Here is a 17,033-nt window from a genome sequence, read left to right as displayed (position 1 = left end):
GAGCGTTACTTAACCTCCTTCACGGCAAGCTAGTATGACATGTTGGTCCCGATGAATTCATCAGGTTTAATAGTTTCATATGATACCATCAGCTTTAAAACTGAGCCACTACAACCTCGGAAAGATCAAATAGCGGCCTAACCATATTTCTTAAAAAATTAAATTAAATAAATAAAAAACAAAACAAAAAAAGTTGGGGCGAATATATTACTTATAATATTATTATATATAATATTATAACTTCAGTTTATGACCAAATACCTGCAGAACTAATGACGTTTATCAGCCTCAGCATGTTATAGTGTCACTGGGATGCATTTAACTCAGTTTAGCTTCACAGAGCTGCAGACTCTAGTTAAAGAGAGAGAGAGAGCGAGAGAGAGAGAGAGAGAGAGAGAGAGAGAGAGAGAGAGAGAGAGAGAGAGAGAGGAAGAGAGAGAGAGAAAGAGAGAGAGAGAGAGAGAGGAAGTGGAAGTTGTCCAGAGACTCTAAACTACTCTTCACAGGTCTCTTCACTTTAAACAGCAGTGAGTTACATCAACATCTGTACGGGATCCTGACTGAACACCAGACTGTTTATATGGTGAGTGGACTCATTTGAACTTCAGATAGATATAGATATTGATATAGATATAGATTTAGATATAGATTAGATAATTACTGCATGACATGAGTTTTAAAACATGCATGAAATGAACAGAAAAAGCAGATTATGAAGGTGTATTAATGGCAGTGATTGGGGGGGCAATGAAACATCTGACATTGAAAGAATAAAGTCATAATTTTTTAAGAAAATGTCATGAAAATATGAGGATATATCTACAGTTTCTGGGACTTTAGACGTTGATGACAGAAAGAAAAGTGTCCTGATGAAACGTGGTTGTTAGTTATCACCACACTCATTCATGGTTATTTATTTATGTTGCCTGTTTGTCCTAAATTTGTTCCTAAATTATGCACAAATTTGCATTTTGGTGGGTTTTTAACGCTGATTCAGATTTGATTTGTAGAGTTGTTTTTCTTAAAAAAAGAAAAAAAAGAATTATATATATATATATATATATACTGCATATGCCTGTTGATTGATTAAAATATTTAATAAAATTAATCACACTTTTTTTATCTGTTCAAAATGTATCTTAAAGGGAGATTTGTCAAGTATTTAAATATATGCTTGAGGTCAGAGGTCAAGGGACCCCTTTGAAAATGGACATGACAGTTTTTCTTTGCCAAAATTTGTTGTTAGTTTAGAGCATTATTTAACCTCCTTCACTACAAGCTAGTATGACATGGTTGGTACCGATGGATTCATCAGGTTTTATAGTTTACTATGATACCATCAGCTTTAAAACTGAGCTGCTACAACCTCGGAAAGATCGAATAGCGGCCAGACTAAATCGCAAGTTGAGCAAATTTGTTATCGACTGCCCTGTAAAATATATATAACATATAAATACTAATATTTCTTAATATTTTTCTCATGAATATAGTATATAACTACTATAATATCTATTACAAACTACTATCAATACAGGAAGAAACATTAACTACATAATATATTAAAATGTATAGAATTTGTTTTTACATTTTTGGACTAATTATATCAGTTAGGGACTGATGAGTTCACCAATTAACTAACTAACTAACTAACTAACTAACTAACTAACTAACTAACTAACTAACTAACTAACTAATCAACTAACTAACTAACTAACTAACTAACTAACTAACTAACTAACTAACTAACTAACTAACTAACTAACTAATCAACTAACTAACTAACTAACTAACTAACTAACTAACTAACTAACTAACTAACTAACTAACTAACTAACTAACTAACTAACTAACTAACTAAAAGAGAAAACACACTCCAGTTTTCTGTCTGGTTTGTTGTGCTTTGGGAATAATAATAATAATAATAATAACGCGGAAAAATACAATTCAATTAAAAAAATAAACATAAAAAAATAAAAAATATATAAATACATGTCAGGATGTTTTGTCGGGAACACTTTTTAGGGGTCTATGACCTATTTTGAGTCAGGAAACAAAGAGATTTAGACTTAACATGTAGGCATATTTATATAATTTATATGCATTTATATATATATACTGTATATAAAGCGGAGGAGAGAGGAACGAGAGGAGGAGAGAAGAAAAAAGGATGATTTTATTATTTATCAAAAAATAATATATGATGAAATTATATATATATATATATATATATATATATATATATATACAGTATATATATTATCCTGAGAGCCTCAATGATGCCGTATTTAGTAAGTATTCAGATCCTTTACTGCAGTAAAAGTACTAATACCACACTGTTACAATACTTACTGTAACTTTTACTGTAACAGTGTTTTCAGTACGACATCCAGGGATTTTTGGCATATTGTAGATTTCCATACTGCGTACTACATGCTACATTCTGGCCAAATCAGTACGTACTACTAGTATAGTATGAGGTTTAGAATACAGCCTTACCCGTCATGTCATCACATTGTGATGTCATCACATTCTCATGACATGTTGACATGAGAATGTGATGACATGATGACATGAGAATGTGATGACATCACAGGTAAGGCTGTATTCCAAACTGTCTCATGACATCACAATGTGATGTTCTGGAATCGGCTGTGATTCCTGTGATGCTGAGTTTGGCTTTAATCTAAAATTTTACTTATAGGAGAAGATTAGTGAACCAGACAGTTTTTGACAAGCTGATTTAACATTCAGGTTAATTTAACATTCGGGTTAATTTAACATTCAGGTTAATTTAACATTCAGGTTAATTTAACATTCAGGTTAATTTAACATTCAGGTTAATTTAACATCCAGGTTAATTTAACATTCAGGTTAATTTACCGTTCAGGTTAAACAGTTTAACGTTGACAGTCGACTGTAGGGTGAGTACATTATTTACATCTCCATGGATCAAGCATCATTGTTACTGAGCTCTAAGGAGCTTTGGTTCACCAAAGAACTGAAAACCTTCAAGGAAGAAAACGACGCTCTGAAGGAGATCGCCTGGGAAAGAAAAGTCCAACTGTTGGAAGCCCAGCAGAAGGAACTGCAGGACAACTTTACTTTGGACCTTGCTGAGAAGCAACGAGGCTGGAAGACGCAGCAGACTCAACTCCAGATCAGAGTGAACCATTTGACGTGGCACATTCGTGATAAGGACGCTGTTATCCGTGGTCTCCGTAAAGAGCAGCACGATAAGGACCCTGCAATCCCTGATCTCCGGCAGGAGCAGCACGATAAGGACGCTGTTATCCGTGGTCTCCGTAAAGAGCAGCACGATAAGGACCCTGCAATCCCTGATCTCCGGCAGGAGCAGCACGATAAGGACGCTGTTATCCGTGGTCTCCGTAAAGAGCAGCACGATAAGCACGCTGTTATCCGTGGTCTCCGCCAGGAGCAGCACGATAAGGACGCTGTTATCCATGGTCTCCGTAAAGAGCAGCACGATAAGGACCCTGCAATCCCTGATCTCCGGCAGGAGCAGCACGATAAGGACGCTGCAATCCCTGATCTCCGGCAGGAGCAGCACGATAAGGACGCTGTTATCCTTGATCTCCGCCAGGAGCAGATCGATAAGGACGCTGTAATCCTTGATCTCCGGCAGGAGCAGCGAGGCTGGGAGACGCAGCAGACTCAACTCCAGATCAGAGTGAACCATTTGACGTGGCACATTCGCGATAAGGACGCTGTTATCCGTGGTCTCCGTAAAGAGCAGCACGATAAGGACCCTGCAATCCCTGATCTCCGGCAGGAGCAGCACGATAAGGACGCTGTTATCCTTGATCTCCAGCAGGAGCAGCACGATAAGGACGCTGTTATCCTTGATCTCCAGCAGGAGCAGCACGATAAGGACGCTGTTATCCTTGATCTCCGCCAGGAGCAGATCGATAAGGACGCTGTAATCCTTGATCTCCGGCAGGAGCAGCACGATAAGGACGCTGTTATCCTTGATCTCCAGCAGGAGCAGCACGATAAGGACGCTGTTATCCTTGATCTCCGGCAGGAGCAGCGCGATAAGGACGCTGTTATCCTTGATCTCCAGCAGGAGCAGCACGATAAGGACGCTGTGATCCTTGATCTCCAGCAGGAGCAGCGCGATAAGGACGCTGTGATCTTTGATCTCCAGCAGGAGCAGATCGATAAGGACGCTGTGATCCTTGATCTCCAGCAGGAGCAGCACGATAAGGACGCTGTTATCCTTGATCTCCGGCAGGAGCAGCGCGATAAGGACGCTGTGATCCTTGATCTCCAGCAGGAGCAGCGCGATAAGGACGCTGTGATCCTTGATCTGCAGCAGGAGCAGCACGATAAGGACGCTGTTATCCTTGATCTCCGGCAGGAGCAGCGCGATAAGGACGCTGTTATCCTTGATCTCCAGCAGGAGCAGCACGATAAGGACGCTGTGATCCTTGATCTCCAGCAGGAGCAGCGCGATAAGGACGCTGTGATCTTTGATCTCCAGCAGGAGCAGATCGATAAGGACGCTGTGATCCTTGATCTCCAGCAGGAGCAGCACGATAAGGACGCTGTTATCCTTGATCTCCGGCAGGAGCAGCGCGATAAGGACGCTGTGATCCTTGATCTCCAGCAGGAGCAGCGCGATAAGGACGCTGTTATCCTTGATCTCCAGCAGGAGCAGCGCGATAAGGACGCTGTGATCCTTGATCTCCAGCAGGAGCAGCGCGATAAGGACGCTGTGATCCTTGATCTCCAGCAGGAGCAGCGCGATAAGGACGCTGTGATCGTTGATCTCCGGCAGGAGCAGCGCGATAAGGACGCTGTGATCCTTGATCTCCAGCAGGAGCAGATCGATAAGGACGCTGTGATCCTTGATCTCCAGCAGGAGCAGCACGATAAGGACGCTGTTATCCTTGATCTCCAGCAGGAGCAGCGCGATAAGGACGCTGTGATCCTTGATCTCCAGCAGGAGCAGCACGATAAGGACGCTGTTATCCTTGATCTCCGGCAGGAGCAGCACGATAAGGACGCTGTGATCCTTGATCTCCAGCAGGAGCAGCACGATAAGGACGCTGTTATCCTTGATCTCCAGCAGGAGCAGCGCGATAAGGACGCTGTGATCTTTGATCTCCGGCAGGAGCAGCGCGATAAGGACGCTGTGATCCTTGATCTCCAGCAGGAGCAGCACGATAAGGACGCTGTTATCCTTGATCTCCGGCAGGAGCAGCGCGATAAGGACGCTGTGATCCTTGATCTCCAGCAGGAGCAGCGCGATAAGGACGCTGTGATCTTTGATCTCCAGCAGGAGCAGCGCGATAAGGACGCTGTGATCCTTGATCTCCAGCAGGAGCAGCGCGATAAGGACGCTGTGATCTTTGATCTCCAGCAGGAGCAGATCGATAAGGACGCTGTGATCCTTGATCTCCAGCAGGAGCAGCACGATAAGGACGCTGTTATCCTTGATCTCCGGCAGGAGCAGCGCGATAAGGACGCTGTGATCTTTGATCTCCAGCAGGAGCAGATCGATAAGGACGCTGTGATCTTTGATCTCCAGCAGGAGCAGATCGATAAGGACGCTGTGATCTTTGATCTCCAGCAGGAGCAGCGCGATAAGGACGCTGTGATCTTTGGTCTCTTCCAGGAGAAGAAGAGTCTCAATGAAAAGCTCGTGGAGACCAGAACCGAGCTGTTGAGCTCTGCAGATGAACTCCGACAGAGAGAGGACGCCTGGCAGGCCAAATACAAGGCTCTGGAGGACAATGTCACAAAGGTCCTGACAGAAAAAGACCAGATCTGGAAGACTAAGGTCAGTCAGTTGGAGGACGTCAACAAGGACCTGACGGACAGAGAACAGAGCCTGGAGACCACAGTCCAACACATGGAGGTTGAGAAGAAGCTCCTGGAGGACATCTGCCTGAAAATGAAGAGGAAGATGAGAGGAGTCTTTTCTCGCAGGAGGACCGAGGATCGAGAGACAACATTACAGAAGATGAAAAAGGAAGAGACGGAGCGGGAGGGGGTGGAGAAGAAAGAGAAGAAGAAAGGTTGTTTTCGCTGGATGCGCAGGTTCTTCCTGAAGCGTGACGGCAACAGTCAGGTAGAGGAGGCTGCAGCTCAGGTTGGATACCAGCAGATCCCTCTTCCTCCCCCCTTCGCCTTCCCGTCTTCCCTCCACCCTTACCTTCCTCTCTCAACCTCCCCCTCATTCTCTACGTCATCACCGTCCCTCCACCCCTACATCCCTCCTCAGTGATTAGTGATTAGCACTGCAGCCTCACTGAGACACCTCCACCTGTCCGGCTGTGGGGAGTTTGTATATTCTCCCTGTGTCTGCGTGGGTTTTCTCCTGGTGCTCAGGTTTCCCCAGAATTCCTAGTTATGCGTGAGGCTAACTGGACACTCTAAATTACCTCCAAATATCTTTTTAATATATTTGGTGGTAATTTAGAGTATTCAAAAAAATTTCAATCTATCATATATCAGTAAGGGTTTTCTCCTGGTGCTCAGGTTTCTCCCACAATTCGTAGTTATGCATGAGGCTAACTGGACACTCTAAATTACCTCCAAATATTTTTAAAATATATTTTTAGGTAATTTAGAGTATTCAAAAAAAATGTCAATCTATCATATATCAGTAGGGTTTTTCTCCTGGTGCTCAGGTTTCTCCCACAATTCCTAGTTATGCGTGAGGCTAACTGGACACTCTAAATTACCCCCAAATATTTTTAAAATATATTTGGAGGTAATTTAGAGTATTACATTTTTTTTAAATCTATCATATATCAGTAGGGGTTTTCTCCTGGTGCTCAGGTTTCTCCCAAAGTTTCTAGTTATGCATGAGGCTAACTGGACACTCTAAATTACCTCCAAATATTTTTTAAATATAATTTTAGGTAATTTAGAGTATTCCAATTTTTTTTCAATCTATCATATATCAGTAAGGGTTTTCTCCTGGTGCTCAGGTTTCTCCCACAATTCCTAGTTATGCGTGAGGCTAACCGGACACTCTAAATTACCCCCAAATACTTTTAAATATATTTGGTGGTAATTTAGAGTATTCAAAAAAATGTCAATCTATCATATATCAGTAGGGGTTTTCTCCTGGTGCTCAGGTTTCTCCCAAAATTCCTAGTTATGCATGAGGCTAACTGGACACTCTAAATTACCTCCAAATATTTTTTAAATATAATTTTAGGTAATTTAGAGTATTCCAATTTTTTTTCAATCTATCATATATCAGTAAGGGTTTTCTCCTGGTGCTCAGGTTTCTCCCACAATTCCTAGTTATGCGTGAGGCTAACTGGACACTCTAAATTACCCCCAAATACTTTTAAATATATTTGGTGGTAATTTAGAGTATTCAAAAAAATTTCAATCTATCATATATCAGTAAGGGTTTTCTCCTGGTGCTCAGGTTTCTCCCACAATTCGTAGTTATGCATGAGGCTAACTGGACACTCTAAATTACCTCCAAATATTTTTAAAATATATTTTTAGGTAATTTAGAGTATTCAAAAAAAATGTCAATCTATCATATATCAGTAGGGTTTTTCTCCTGGTGCTCAGGTTTCTCCCACAATTCCTAGTTATGCGTGAGGCTAACTGGACACTCTAAATTACCCCCAAATATTTTTAAAATATATTTGGAGGTAATTTAGAGTATTAAATTTTTTTTAAATCTATCATATATCAGTAGGGGTTTTCTCCTGGTGCTCAGGTTTCTCCCAAAGTTTCTAGTTATGCATGAGGCTAACTGGACACTCTAAATTACCTCCAAATATTTTTTAAATATAATTTTAGGTAATTTAGAGTATTCCAATTTTTTTTCAATCTATCATATATCAGTAAGGGTTTTCTCCTGGTGCTCAGGTTTCTCCCACAATTCCTAGTTATGCGTGAGGCTAACCGGACACTCTAAATTACCCCGAAATACTTTTAAATATATTTGGTGGTAATTTAGAGTATTCAAAAAAATGTCAATCTATCATATATCAGTAGGGGTTTTCTCCTGGTGCTCAGGTTTCTCCCAAAGTTTCTAGTTATGCATGAGGCTAACTGGACACTCTAAATTACCTCCAAATATTTTTTAAATATAATTTTAGGTAATTTAGAGTATTCAAAAAAATGTCAATCTATCATATATCAGTAGGGGTTTTCTCCTGGTGCTCAGGTTTCTCCCACAATTCCTAGTTATGCATGAGTCTAACTGGACACTCTAAATTACCTCCAAATATTTTTTTAATATATTTTTAGGTAATTAGAGTGTTTAAAAAAAGAAGTCAATCCATCATATATCAGTAAGGGGATTCTCCTGGTGCTCAGGTTTCTCCCACAAAATATATATTGAAATGAATAAAAAATAAATAAAATAAAATTTAATTAAAAATCAAATAAACAGTGAAATATAATTTCATTATGTCTGTCTCTCTGAATAAATGTGTACAGTATAAATACAACTTTATGACATTATGGTGGCTATAAAGTAGAAGTACTGGTATCTGTTTAAGTTGTGATTTCAACAACACTGAAGCTGATCAATAAAACGATCAATGTGACTAATAAAAGATTTTCCAAATAGTATTTTAGACGCTGGTTAACAACATGAGCCGGTTCTGTAATAAACCATGTGACCTTCATGACTGACGGGTTCATGATTATTTTTAATATTAGCACCATTTACAGGTAATTATTAAGCTGTCATTTCATTATTATCAACAGACAGTTGTAAACTACTCAAACATCTTTTCTTTCTGATTGTGAATCACTGGTGTTGAATACATGAAGCTCACAGTACACAGGTGGACAGGCAGAGAGACAAACATCTGGACCATGAGTTTATCCAGATGTTTTCCCTCGTTGTGTGAGTTGACTGATAACGAGTTGATCACTCACATCCTTTTCTACTACGTCTGTTTTTTCACTGTGAGCTGAGTTGATGAAACCACCCTATTTTCAGCTCTAATCATTGCACACAATCTAGAAACACGCTTCCTCTGAACGTTCAGCTCTTCTAGCGAAGAGGATCGTTGCATCACTTCCTGCGCCAGGTCATCTAGAAGGCGGAAAGCAGAAGTTGTTGCTGCTGATCAGCATCTTGTTCGTCTGTGTCATCCAAATTACCAGCCAATAAAGTATGAGTCAGCTTAGAGGAATCGCTAAAACAAAAGTTTGTGTAGGAGAAAAATGACAGTTTGTTCTAGATGTATGAGATAATTAAATGTCCTGATCTCCTTCCTGCTCGCCAGGATATTATAATGACCCCAAGTATGGAGGATGGCACCTGCCAAAGTAAAAAATAAATAAATATATAATGACTCAATAAATAAATATGTCATTAAATGTAAAAAGAAATTATATTGAAAATAAATGTAAACGAAATAAATGCAAAATAAATAAATAATACAGAAAAATACATAAATAAATAAAAGATAAAAATTAAACAGAAGAGTAAATAAATAAGGGAATTAATTAATTAATTATGAATAAATAAAGAAACAAATTATAACAAAAATATCAAATGATGTTACATTTTTATCAATTAATTAAATTAAATATAAATAAATAAATAAATGACTCGATAAATGAATATGATATTAAATGTAGCAAAAATAAATGTATTATTTTATTATTATTATTATGTTTTACCATTAATTAATTGATAAAAATTGAGTTTTTTTTTCATAAATGTATGACTTTAAAATCTCGCAAATTTGTGAGTTTTTTTCTCGTAAATTTCTGGCTTTAAAATGTGTCATAAATTTGTCAGTTTTTTCTCATAAATGTGCCACATTAATCTCAGAATATCGGAGTTTTTTCCTCATAAATTAATGACTTTAAAATCTCATAAGCGTCTTTGAGTTCTTTAAAAGCGCTTTATAAGTTGAATTTATTATTATTATTATTATAAATTTGTGAGTTAAAATGTGACGTAAATTTGTGATTTTCTTCTCGTAAATGTGTCCCATTAAACTCAGAATATCTTCATTTTATTTTCGTAAATTTATGACTTTAAAATCAAAATATATATATAATATATAATATTAAAAAATATATAACATAAACACAGGAAGTCAGAATCATGATATTTTTAAAGTTATTAACTTGATATTGACCGTTTCCAAGTGAGAAGCAGAAGCCGGCGTGTGATCGCTTTAGTGTTTAAAAGTTGAACTTCTGTACAGATCAACTCGGGGAAACAATCATTTGGCGACAGCAGAAGTCACAGGTTCGAGACAAGACGAGGGCTAAAAATAAAAGAATCAGGACAGGAAAACAGAAGGCGTCCTGGTGTCAGCGCGGACTGTTTTTATAGGCGTTTGATGGAGGAGGACCACAGTGTGTGTTGGACCGGGATGAATCGGTGGTGGGAGGAGGGAAGTGTGTGTGAACAGCAGGACAAACAGGAGTTCAAGACGCTTTTTATTTGTGCACGTGTCCCCGTGTAAACACAGCGCTGTGTGTTCAGTTCATGAACATAAAAGGCTTCTGTGGGGAGTTAACACACCGACACGGCCTTTGTTAAATGTAAAAGAGACTTATTAAGAGTTCTCCTGACAGAGAAACGTACTTCTACTGTGACATCTACTGTTCATTATGTTCAAACTGTGTTGTTTGTGTGTTTCCAGTGATGGAACACCTCAACGCCACCCGTCTCCCCGGCAACCAATCAGACATCAGCAGCATCTTCACCCAGCAGGTGCTCCCGCCGCTCTACTTGGTGATCTGCGTGGTCGGGGCGTCCCTGAATGGCGTGGCCGCCTGGATCTTCTTCAGGGTGCCCAGTGACTCGGGCCTGGTGGTCTACCTGAAGAACATGGTGGTGGCCGACCTCCTCATGCTGACCACCTTCCCCTTCAGGCTGGCGGCTCAGCTGGGTCTGGGCGGCTGGCGCCTCCACGTGGTCACCTGCCGCTACACCGCCGTGCTCTTCTACTCGTCCATGTACGTGGGGATCCTCTTCATGGGGCTCATCAGCCTCGAGCGCTACGTTAAGATCGTCAGACACACCTCCTCCTCCTCCTCCTCCTCCTCATCCTCCTGCAGGTCCCGGTTGGGCGGCGTGTCCTCGCTGCATGTCCTGCAGAGCGTCGGCTTCGCCCGGGTGCTGGCGCTCCTCACCTGGAGCTTCCTCCTCGTCTGCGTCCTGCCCAACGTGGTGCTGACCAGCCGGCCGGCCGACGAGGAGAGCTCGCGGCACTGCATGCAGCTGAAGACCGGGTGTCCACGCTCCTCAGCGTCGGCCTGTTCTGGGTGACCCTGCTGGTCCTCGCCTACTGCTACGCCTCCATCGCCTGCCGCGTCTACCAGTCCTACCGCCGCGTGCGCCGCGACAACAGCGACGTCTGACGGAAGTCGAACCGCAGCATCTTCAGCATCCTGGCGGTGTTCTTCGTCTGCTTCGTGCCGTACCACGTCTGCCGCGTGCCGTACACTCTGAGCCAGATGCCGGAGTCGGGCTTCAGCCCGGACGCCCGCTTCCTGTTGTTCCAGCTGAAGGAGGGGACGCTCTTCCTGTCGGCGCTCAACGTCTGCCTCGACCCCATCATCTACTTCCTGATGTGCCGAACCTTCAGAGAGTCGCTGCTGAGGAAACTGTCGAGAAGAGACCGGAGGAGGTCGCTGACCACCGGCCAGAGTCTGAGCCACATTTAGGAGGAGAGGGGACAAGGAGAGGAGACAAGTAGACAAGGAGAGGAGACGAGGAGAGGACAGAGGAGACAAGAGAGGAGACAAGGAGAGGACAGAGGAGACAAGAGAGGAGAGACAGGAGGAGGTCGCTGACCACAGACCAGAGTCTGAGCCACATTTAAGAGGAGAGCAGACAAGGAGAGGAGACAAGGAGAGGGGACAAGAGAGGAGAAGAGGAGAGGACAGAGGAGACAAGAGAGGAGAGACAGGAGGAGGTCGCTGACCACCGGCCAGAGTCTAGGAGGAGAGGGGACAAGGAGAGGAGAGGAGGAGAGGAGATAAGGAGAGGAGACAAGAGAGGAGACAATAGAGTCACTGCTGAGGAAACTGTCGGGAAGGAGAAGGCACAAAGAGAGGAGACAAGAGAGGAAAGTAGACAAGAGAGGAGACAAGGAGAGGAAACAAGGAGAGGACAAAGGGATAGGAGAAAAGGGGAGGAGGCAAGAGAGGACACAGGGAGAAGAGACAAGAGAAGAGAAAAGGAGAGGAGACAAAAAGAGAGAGGAGAAGAGATAAGGAAAGGAGACAATGACAGGATACAGGGAGAGGAGACAAAGAGAAGAGACAAGAGAAGAGACAAGTAGAGGGGACAAGGAGAGGAGACAAGTAGATGAGACAAGTAGACAACACAGGGAGAAGAGACAAGGAGAGGAGGCAAGAGAAGAGAGGAGATAAGGAAAGACACAAGGAGAGGACAGAGAGAGGAGAAAAAGAGAGGAAACAAGAGAGGAGTTGAGATAAGGACAGGACACAGGGAGAGGAGACAAGGAGAGAAGAAAAGAGGGTACAAGGAGAGGAGACGAGGAGAGGAATCAAGGATAGAGATGTGGTCCTGTGTAAATGCAGACTTGTATAATTGTATATAAATATCAGTATATATATATTAAAGTATAGATATTAAATAATGATTGACAGTCTCAGTTGTGTTTATTGATGAGTCACCAGCGTGAAGGAGAGAACAGGAAGTGGTGATGTGGAAGTGAAAGTGGACGCAATCGCTGGGCATCGAACTCACGGGACCAGAGACGGCTGGTGAGTTCAGTTCTCCTCCGGCGTTACCACGGCAACCGTCCACTTCTCAGTAAATTCAGCTGATCTGGTTTCTGTGGCTCTGAGGTCACTCTCTTCTCTCTGTTAGATTATAATAACTTTAATTTTTATATACGTTTGAGACGGAGCACACAGCTCATCAAATAAAATCACACAGTAATATGCAGTGAGACAAAACAACAGTTTTTTGTATAGTAGATGTTAATATTAAAGTTATTTGTCATATGCACAATAATTTCATAGAAGCAGCCGTTGGCAATATTTTTTGTTCTCAGGCTGCTCTAATGCTGCTATAAAATAAATATAAAATCACACAAGTAAGAAGGGGAATTTAAAACATAAAATAGTGCAGCTGGTCAAATATAGGAATATAATATAATATGATATAATATAATTCAATATATTATAAAATATAATATAATATTGTGTAATTAAATATATTATAAAATATAATAGAATAAAATAAACTATAATAAAATACAATATGATATAATATCATATAATATAATATCATATAATATAATATATTTAAATATATTATAAAATATAATAAAATAAAATATATAATATGATATAATATAATATAATAAAATATAATATAGTATAGTATAATATAATATAATAAACTATAATATAATACAATATGATGTGATATAATAAAATAAAATATAGTATAATATGATACAATAAAAAAAATACAATATAATATAATTTAATAAAATATAATATAATATTATATAGTATAATATAACACAATATAATATAATATAATATAACATAATATAATATGATATAGTATAATATAATATAACATAATATAATATTATATAATATAATATAATATTGAACATTAAAGAACATTGCGACAAAGTGCAAAAGAACATTAAGACATAATTAAAACATTTATAAAAACATTAAAGATTAGAAAATAAAAACAAGCTAAAAATAAAAGCTAGGATAGAAGCTAAAATAGAATATAACACACAAGAGTAAAAGCTCTAATGCAGTATATAAGATCATTATCTGGTTTAATAAAAGGCAGCAGCAGCAAACAGGAACGTTTGAAGCTTTGATTTAAAAGAACTCAGAGTTGGAGGTCCTGCAGGTTTCTGGGAGCTTCTTCCAAATATTTGGTGAATAAAAACTGAACGCTGCTTCTGCATGTTTAGGTTAAAAGTATTTCAGTATATTATTAAAGCATGTGTATCAAAAGCATTCATCATATAAGTGCTGTGTAACAATATATACATACTTACAAAGTTGATGTCATCACTGTTGTTGTTGCTGCTGTATTTATTCCTAGATGGAGTGTTAAAGGAGCAGCTGCACAGCCTGGCACTGATCGATCCAAACTCCATTCAGAAAACAAGCATTTTAAAAGCTGTTTGCTTGTCGTCTTGGTAACAGACCTGACAAAGCATGGATTCAGACTTTTTACTAATCAGCATCATAATGTCGTTATTTCGGCATCATTTTGATCCGTTTATTGTAATTAAATCAGAGCACAGTCTGTTTATTTTGGGTTCATACCGCAGTAGCGACGTGTGTCTTGCTAATTTAAGCTTCTCGCTTGGTGTGAATGCACGGTAACACAATACGAAGCAACAACGTAACGTAACTTAAAGGAACATAAACAACAGCACATGCACAACAACAGCACGATGTAATGATTCAATGAACCGCTGACACGCTCCCCAGAAAACATGAACACTGAACTGTTCTCCAGCTTTTCATTTAGAAAGAGCAACAACCAATGAGGAACCTCCAACAGTCGGCCGACCAATCCTGTAACTTCATCACTCAGTCAGTCAGTCAGTGACAGACTTTAGTGTTTGTAGGGCTGGCCCTCTGCGGTGCAGCCACAAATCAGCTCTGCAGCAACAATGATGGACACCAGAGAAGTTGAAGAGTTAAAACACAGAGTTGAACCCTCAAATGACTTCTGTCTATTTCAGTTTACACAACTCAGCAGTGTTATCATAACCATAAAGACTAAGTCCAGCATAGAGAGGCTCAGTGAATGTGGTCTGGACTCTGTGGAGGAGAGTCATGGTTCCAGAGACGCTGTAGAAGGACAGAATACCTGCACTGTGATCCAGGTACACTCCTACTCTGGAGGACGGAGGACCTGAGACGGGAGTTTGAACACTGTTGTACTGAAATGTATAACTGTTACTGTTACAATATAACGCCCAAGATTTGTCATTGCATCCAAATTGACATTCACCCCCTGCTCTGCTGATACTCTTGTATGCGACTGCTACATCAACTCCATCTCCTCTCCACTCCACCTCCCAGTAACAACGTCCAGTCAGACTCTCTCTACTCAGGACCTGATCCCAATCAATGAATCTGTCTGGGTGACTAGAATAAGACTGTTGTTGTCTCGTTAATGTTGCTTTTCTGTTCCCCTCAGATAATAACAGCTGTGTGTATGCTGTGTTTGGATCCAGTGTGATTTCTCGTGAATACTGTAAGAATCCAGCTCTGGTCTTGGGCTCTGGTTGTGGCAGTAAAACATCCACTTCAGTCACTGTCTGTGAGACGTTTGTCCATTTCTCTCTCAGAACGTCCTGTAGTTTATCTCTGACTTCTGACACAGCCGCCGTCACGTCCTCAAAGTAGCTCAGAGGACGGATATTGATGCTGGATGTAGACTCGCTGAGCGGTGACAGTGAGGGGTAGTTGATTAGAAACTGGTTGTGATCCTCTGTGTGTGACAGCAGCTTCAGCTCAGCGTCTCTCCTCTTCAGCTCAGTGATCTCCTGCTCCAGCTTCTCCTGAAGCTCTTTGACTCGACTCACTTCACTTTTCTGCTGGGATCTGACCTGCTGCTTCACATCACAGCTTCTTTTCTCCATGAGACGGATCAGCTCGGTGAAGATCTTCTCACTGTCCTTCACTGCTTTATCAGCAGAGTGATTGACAGCCTCCACCTCCTGTTGGAGCAGCTTCACATCTTTCTCTCTGTCCTGGATCCTCTGCTGGATGTTGAGTCGACTCACCTCCAGCTCTCTCTGCCTCTCGGTCCTTTCTGCTGCAGCTGAGACGGTGTCGTGGCCTTTATGTTCATCCACAGAGCAGAGATAACAGATACACTGCTGATCAGTACGACAGAACATCTTCATCACCTCATCGTGACGAGAGCAGATGTTCTCCTGGAGCTTCTTGGAGGGCTCCACCAGCTTGTGTTTCTTTAATGGAGCCACATCATAATGAGGCTGGAGGTGTTTCTCACAGTAAGAGGCCAGACACACCAGACAGGACTTGAAGGCTTTCAGTTTCCTCCCAGTGCAGAAATCACAGGCCACATCTTCAGGTCCAGCATAGCAGTGATCAGCAGGAGCAGCTTGGAGTCCAGACTTCTTCAGTTCCTCCACTAAATCTGCTAACATGGTGCTTTTCACCAGGACAGGCCTCGGTGTGAAGGTCTGCCTACACTGAGGGCAGCTGTAGATCTTCTTCTCATCCTCTCCATCCCAGAAGCCTTTAATACAGTTCATGCAGTAGCTGTGTCCACAGGAAGTAGTCACCGGATCCTTCAGTAGATCCAGACAGATGGAACAAGAGAACCTTTCGTGGTCCAGCTGAACTCCTTGCTGCGCCATTTCACCTCTCAGAGACGACGACTGTCTGAGTCTCACTTCCTGAGAAGTGAAACTAGTTTGAGCTCTGATCTAAACAACATGTGCACTGAATGCAGCCTGTCAGCTCTCACTGCACCACGTCGGTTACACCCATCTTCAAAACTGTAGATCTGAAGGGGAGGGAACGAGGAAATAAGAGGACCGAGTGCAACTGGGTGTGTTTGAGAGGAGGAAGAGGAGGAAGAGGAGGAAGAGGAGGGAGGGGCTATCAGGCTCTGCTTCATTCCAGGAAGAGGAGCGGTTAGAGAGAGATACGAGTGGTTTGTTTACAATCTAGAGATCATTTCTCAGTTCAAAACACCGGAGCCATAAGCTTTTAGGAGGTGAACTCTTCTTGGTACCTCTGGGTTTGGAGACAGCTCCTCAGTTTTCAGAATTAGCTCTTCTTTTTCCCTGAAATACTGTTTGATGATGCTGATACAGCAGATGAAAAATAGAAGAATGAATCACTGCTGTAGAAGGAATGAAATCCCCAAATAGTTTTTACTTGTGTGATAAAGTCCTTCAAATGTTTGTGTAGAAAACAGATTAAATCCAGAATATCATTTTGAGTAAAAGGTGAATTTTTAATGTTAGATGCATTTAAACAAATAAATCAAATTAGTTGTCCTGAATCCCACAGGACATGAATGCATCAGATCATTTGACTCT

At 41.2% G+C, this 17,033-nt stretch overlaps 1 protein-coding gene and 1 pseudogene across 1 annotated transcript in view; one reads left to right on the top strand and one right to left on the bottom strand.

Moving 5' to 3' along the window:
• The window catches only part of LOC141776397 (tripartite motif-containing protein 16-like), a 39,267-nt gene extending 22,815 nt beyond the window's left edge, over positions 1-16,452 (bottom strand). The window contains exon 1 of the mRNA XM_074649928.1: positions 13,992-16,452. Coding sequence (XP_074506029.1) covers positions 14,682-16,343 — 1,662 coding nt within the window. The 5' untranslated portion in view covers positions 16,344-16,452 and the 3' untranslated portion in view covers positions 13,992-14,681. The remainder of the gene's footprint in view (positions 1-13,991) is intronic.
• Positions 10,293-11,737, top strand: LOC141776248 (P2Y purinoceptor 14-like; annotated as a pseudogene).
• Positions 16,453-17,033: the final 581 nt, after the last annotated feature.

Source organism: Sebastes fasciatus, chromosome 11 (assembly GCF_043250625.1).
Source record: "Sebastes fasciatus isolate fSebFas1 chromosome 11, fSebFas1.pri, whole genome shotgun sequence".
NCBI classification, from domain to species: Eukaryota; Metazoa; Chordata; class Actinopteri; order Perciformes; family Sebastidae; genus Sebastes; species Sebastes fasciatus.
The sequence above is the reverse complement of the archived record's forward strand: the minus strand, read 5'-3'. Positions and strand labels throughout refer to the sequence as shown.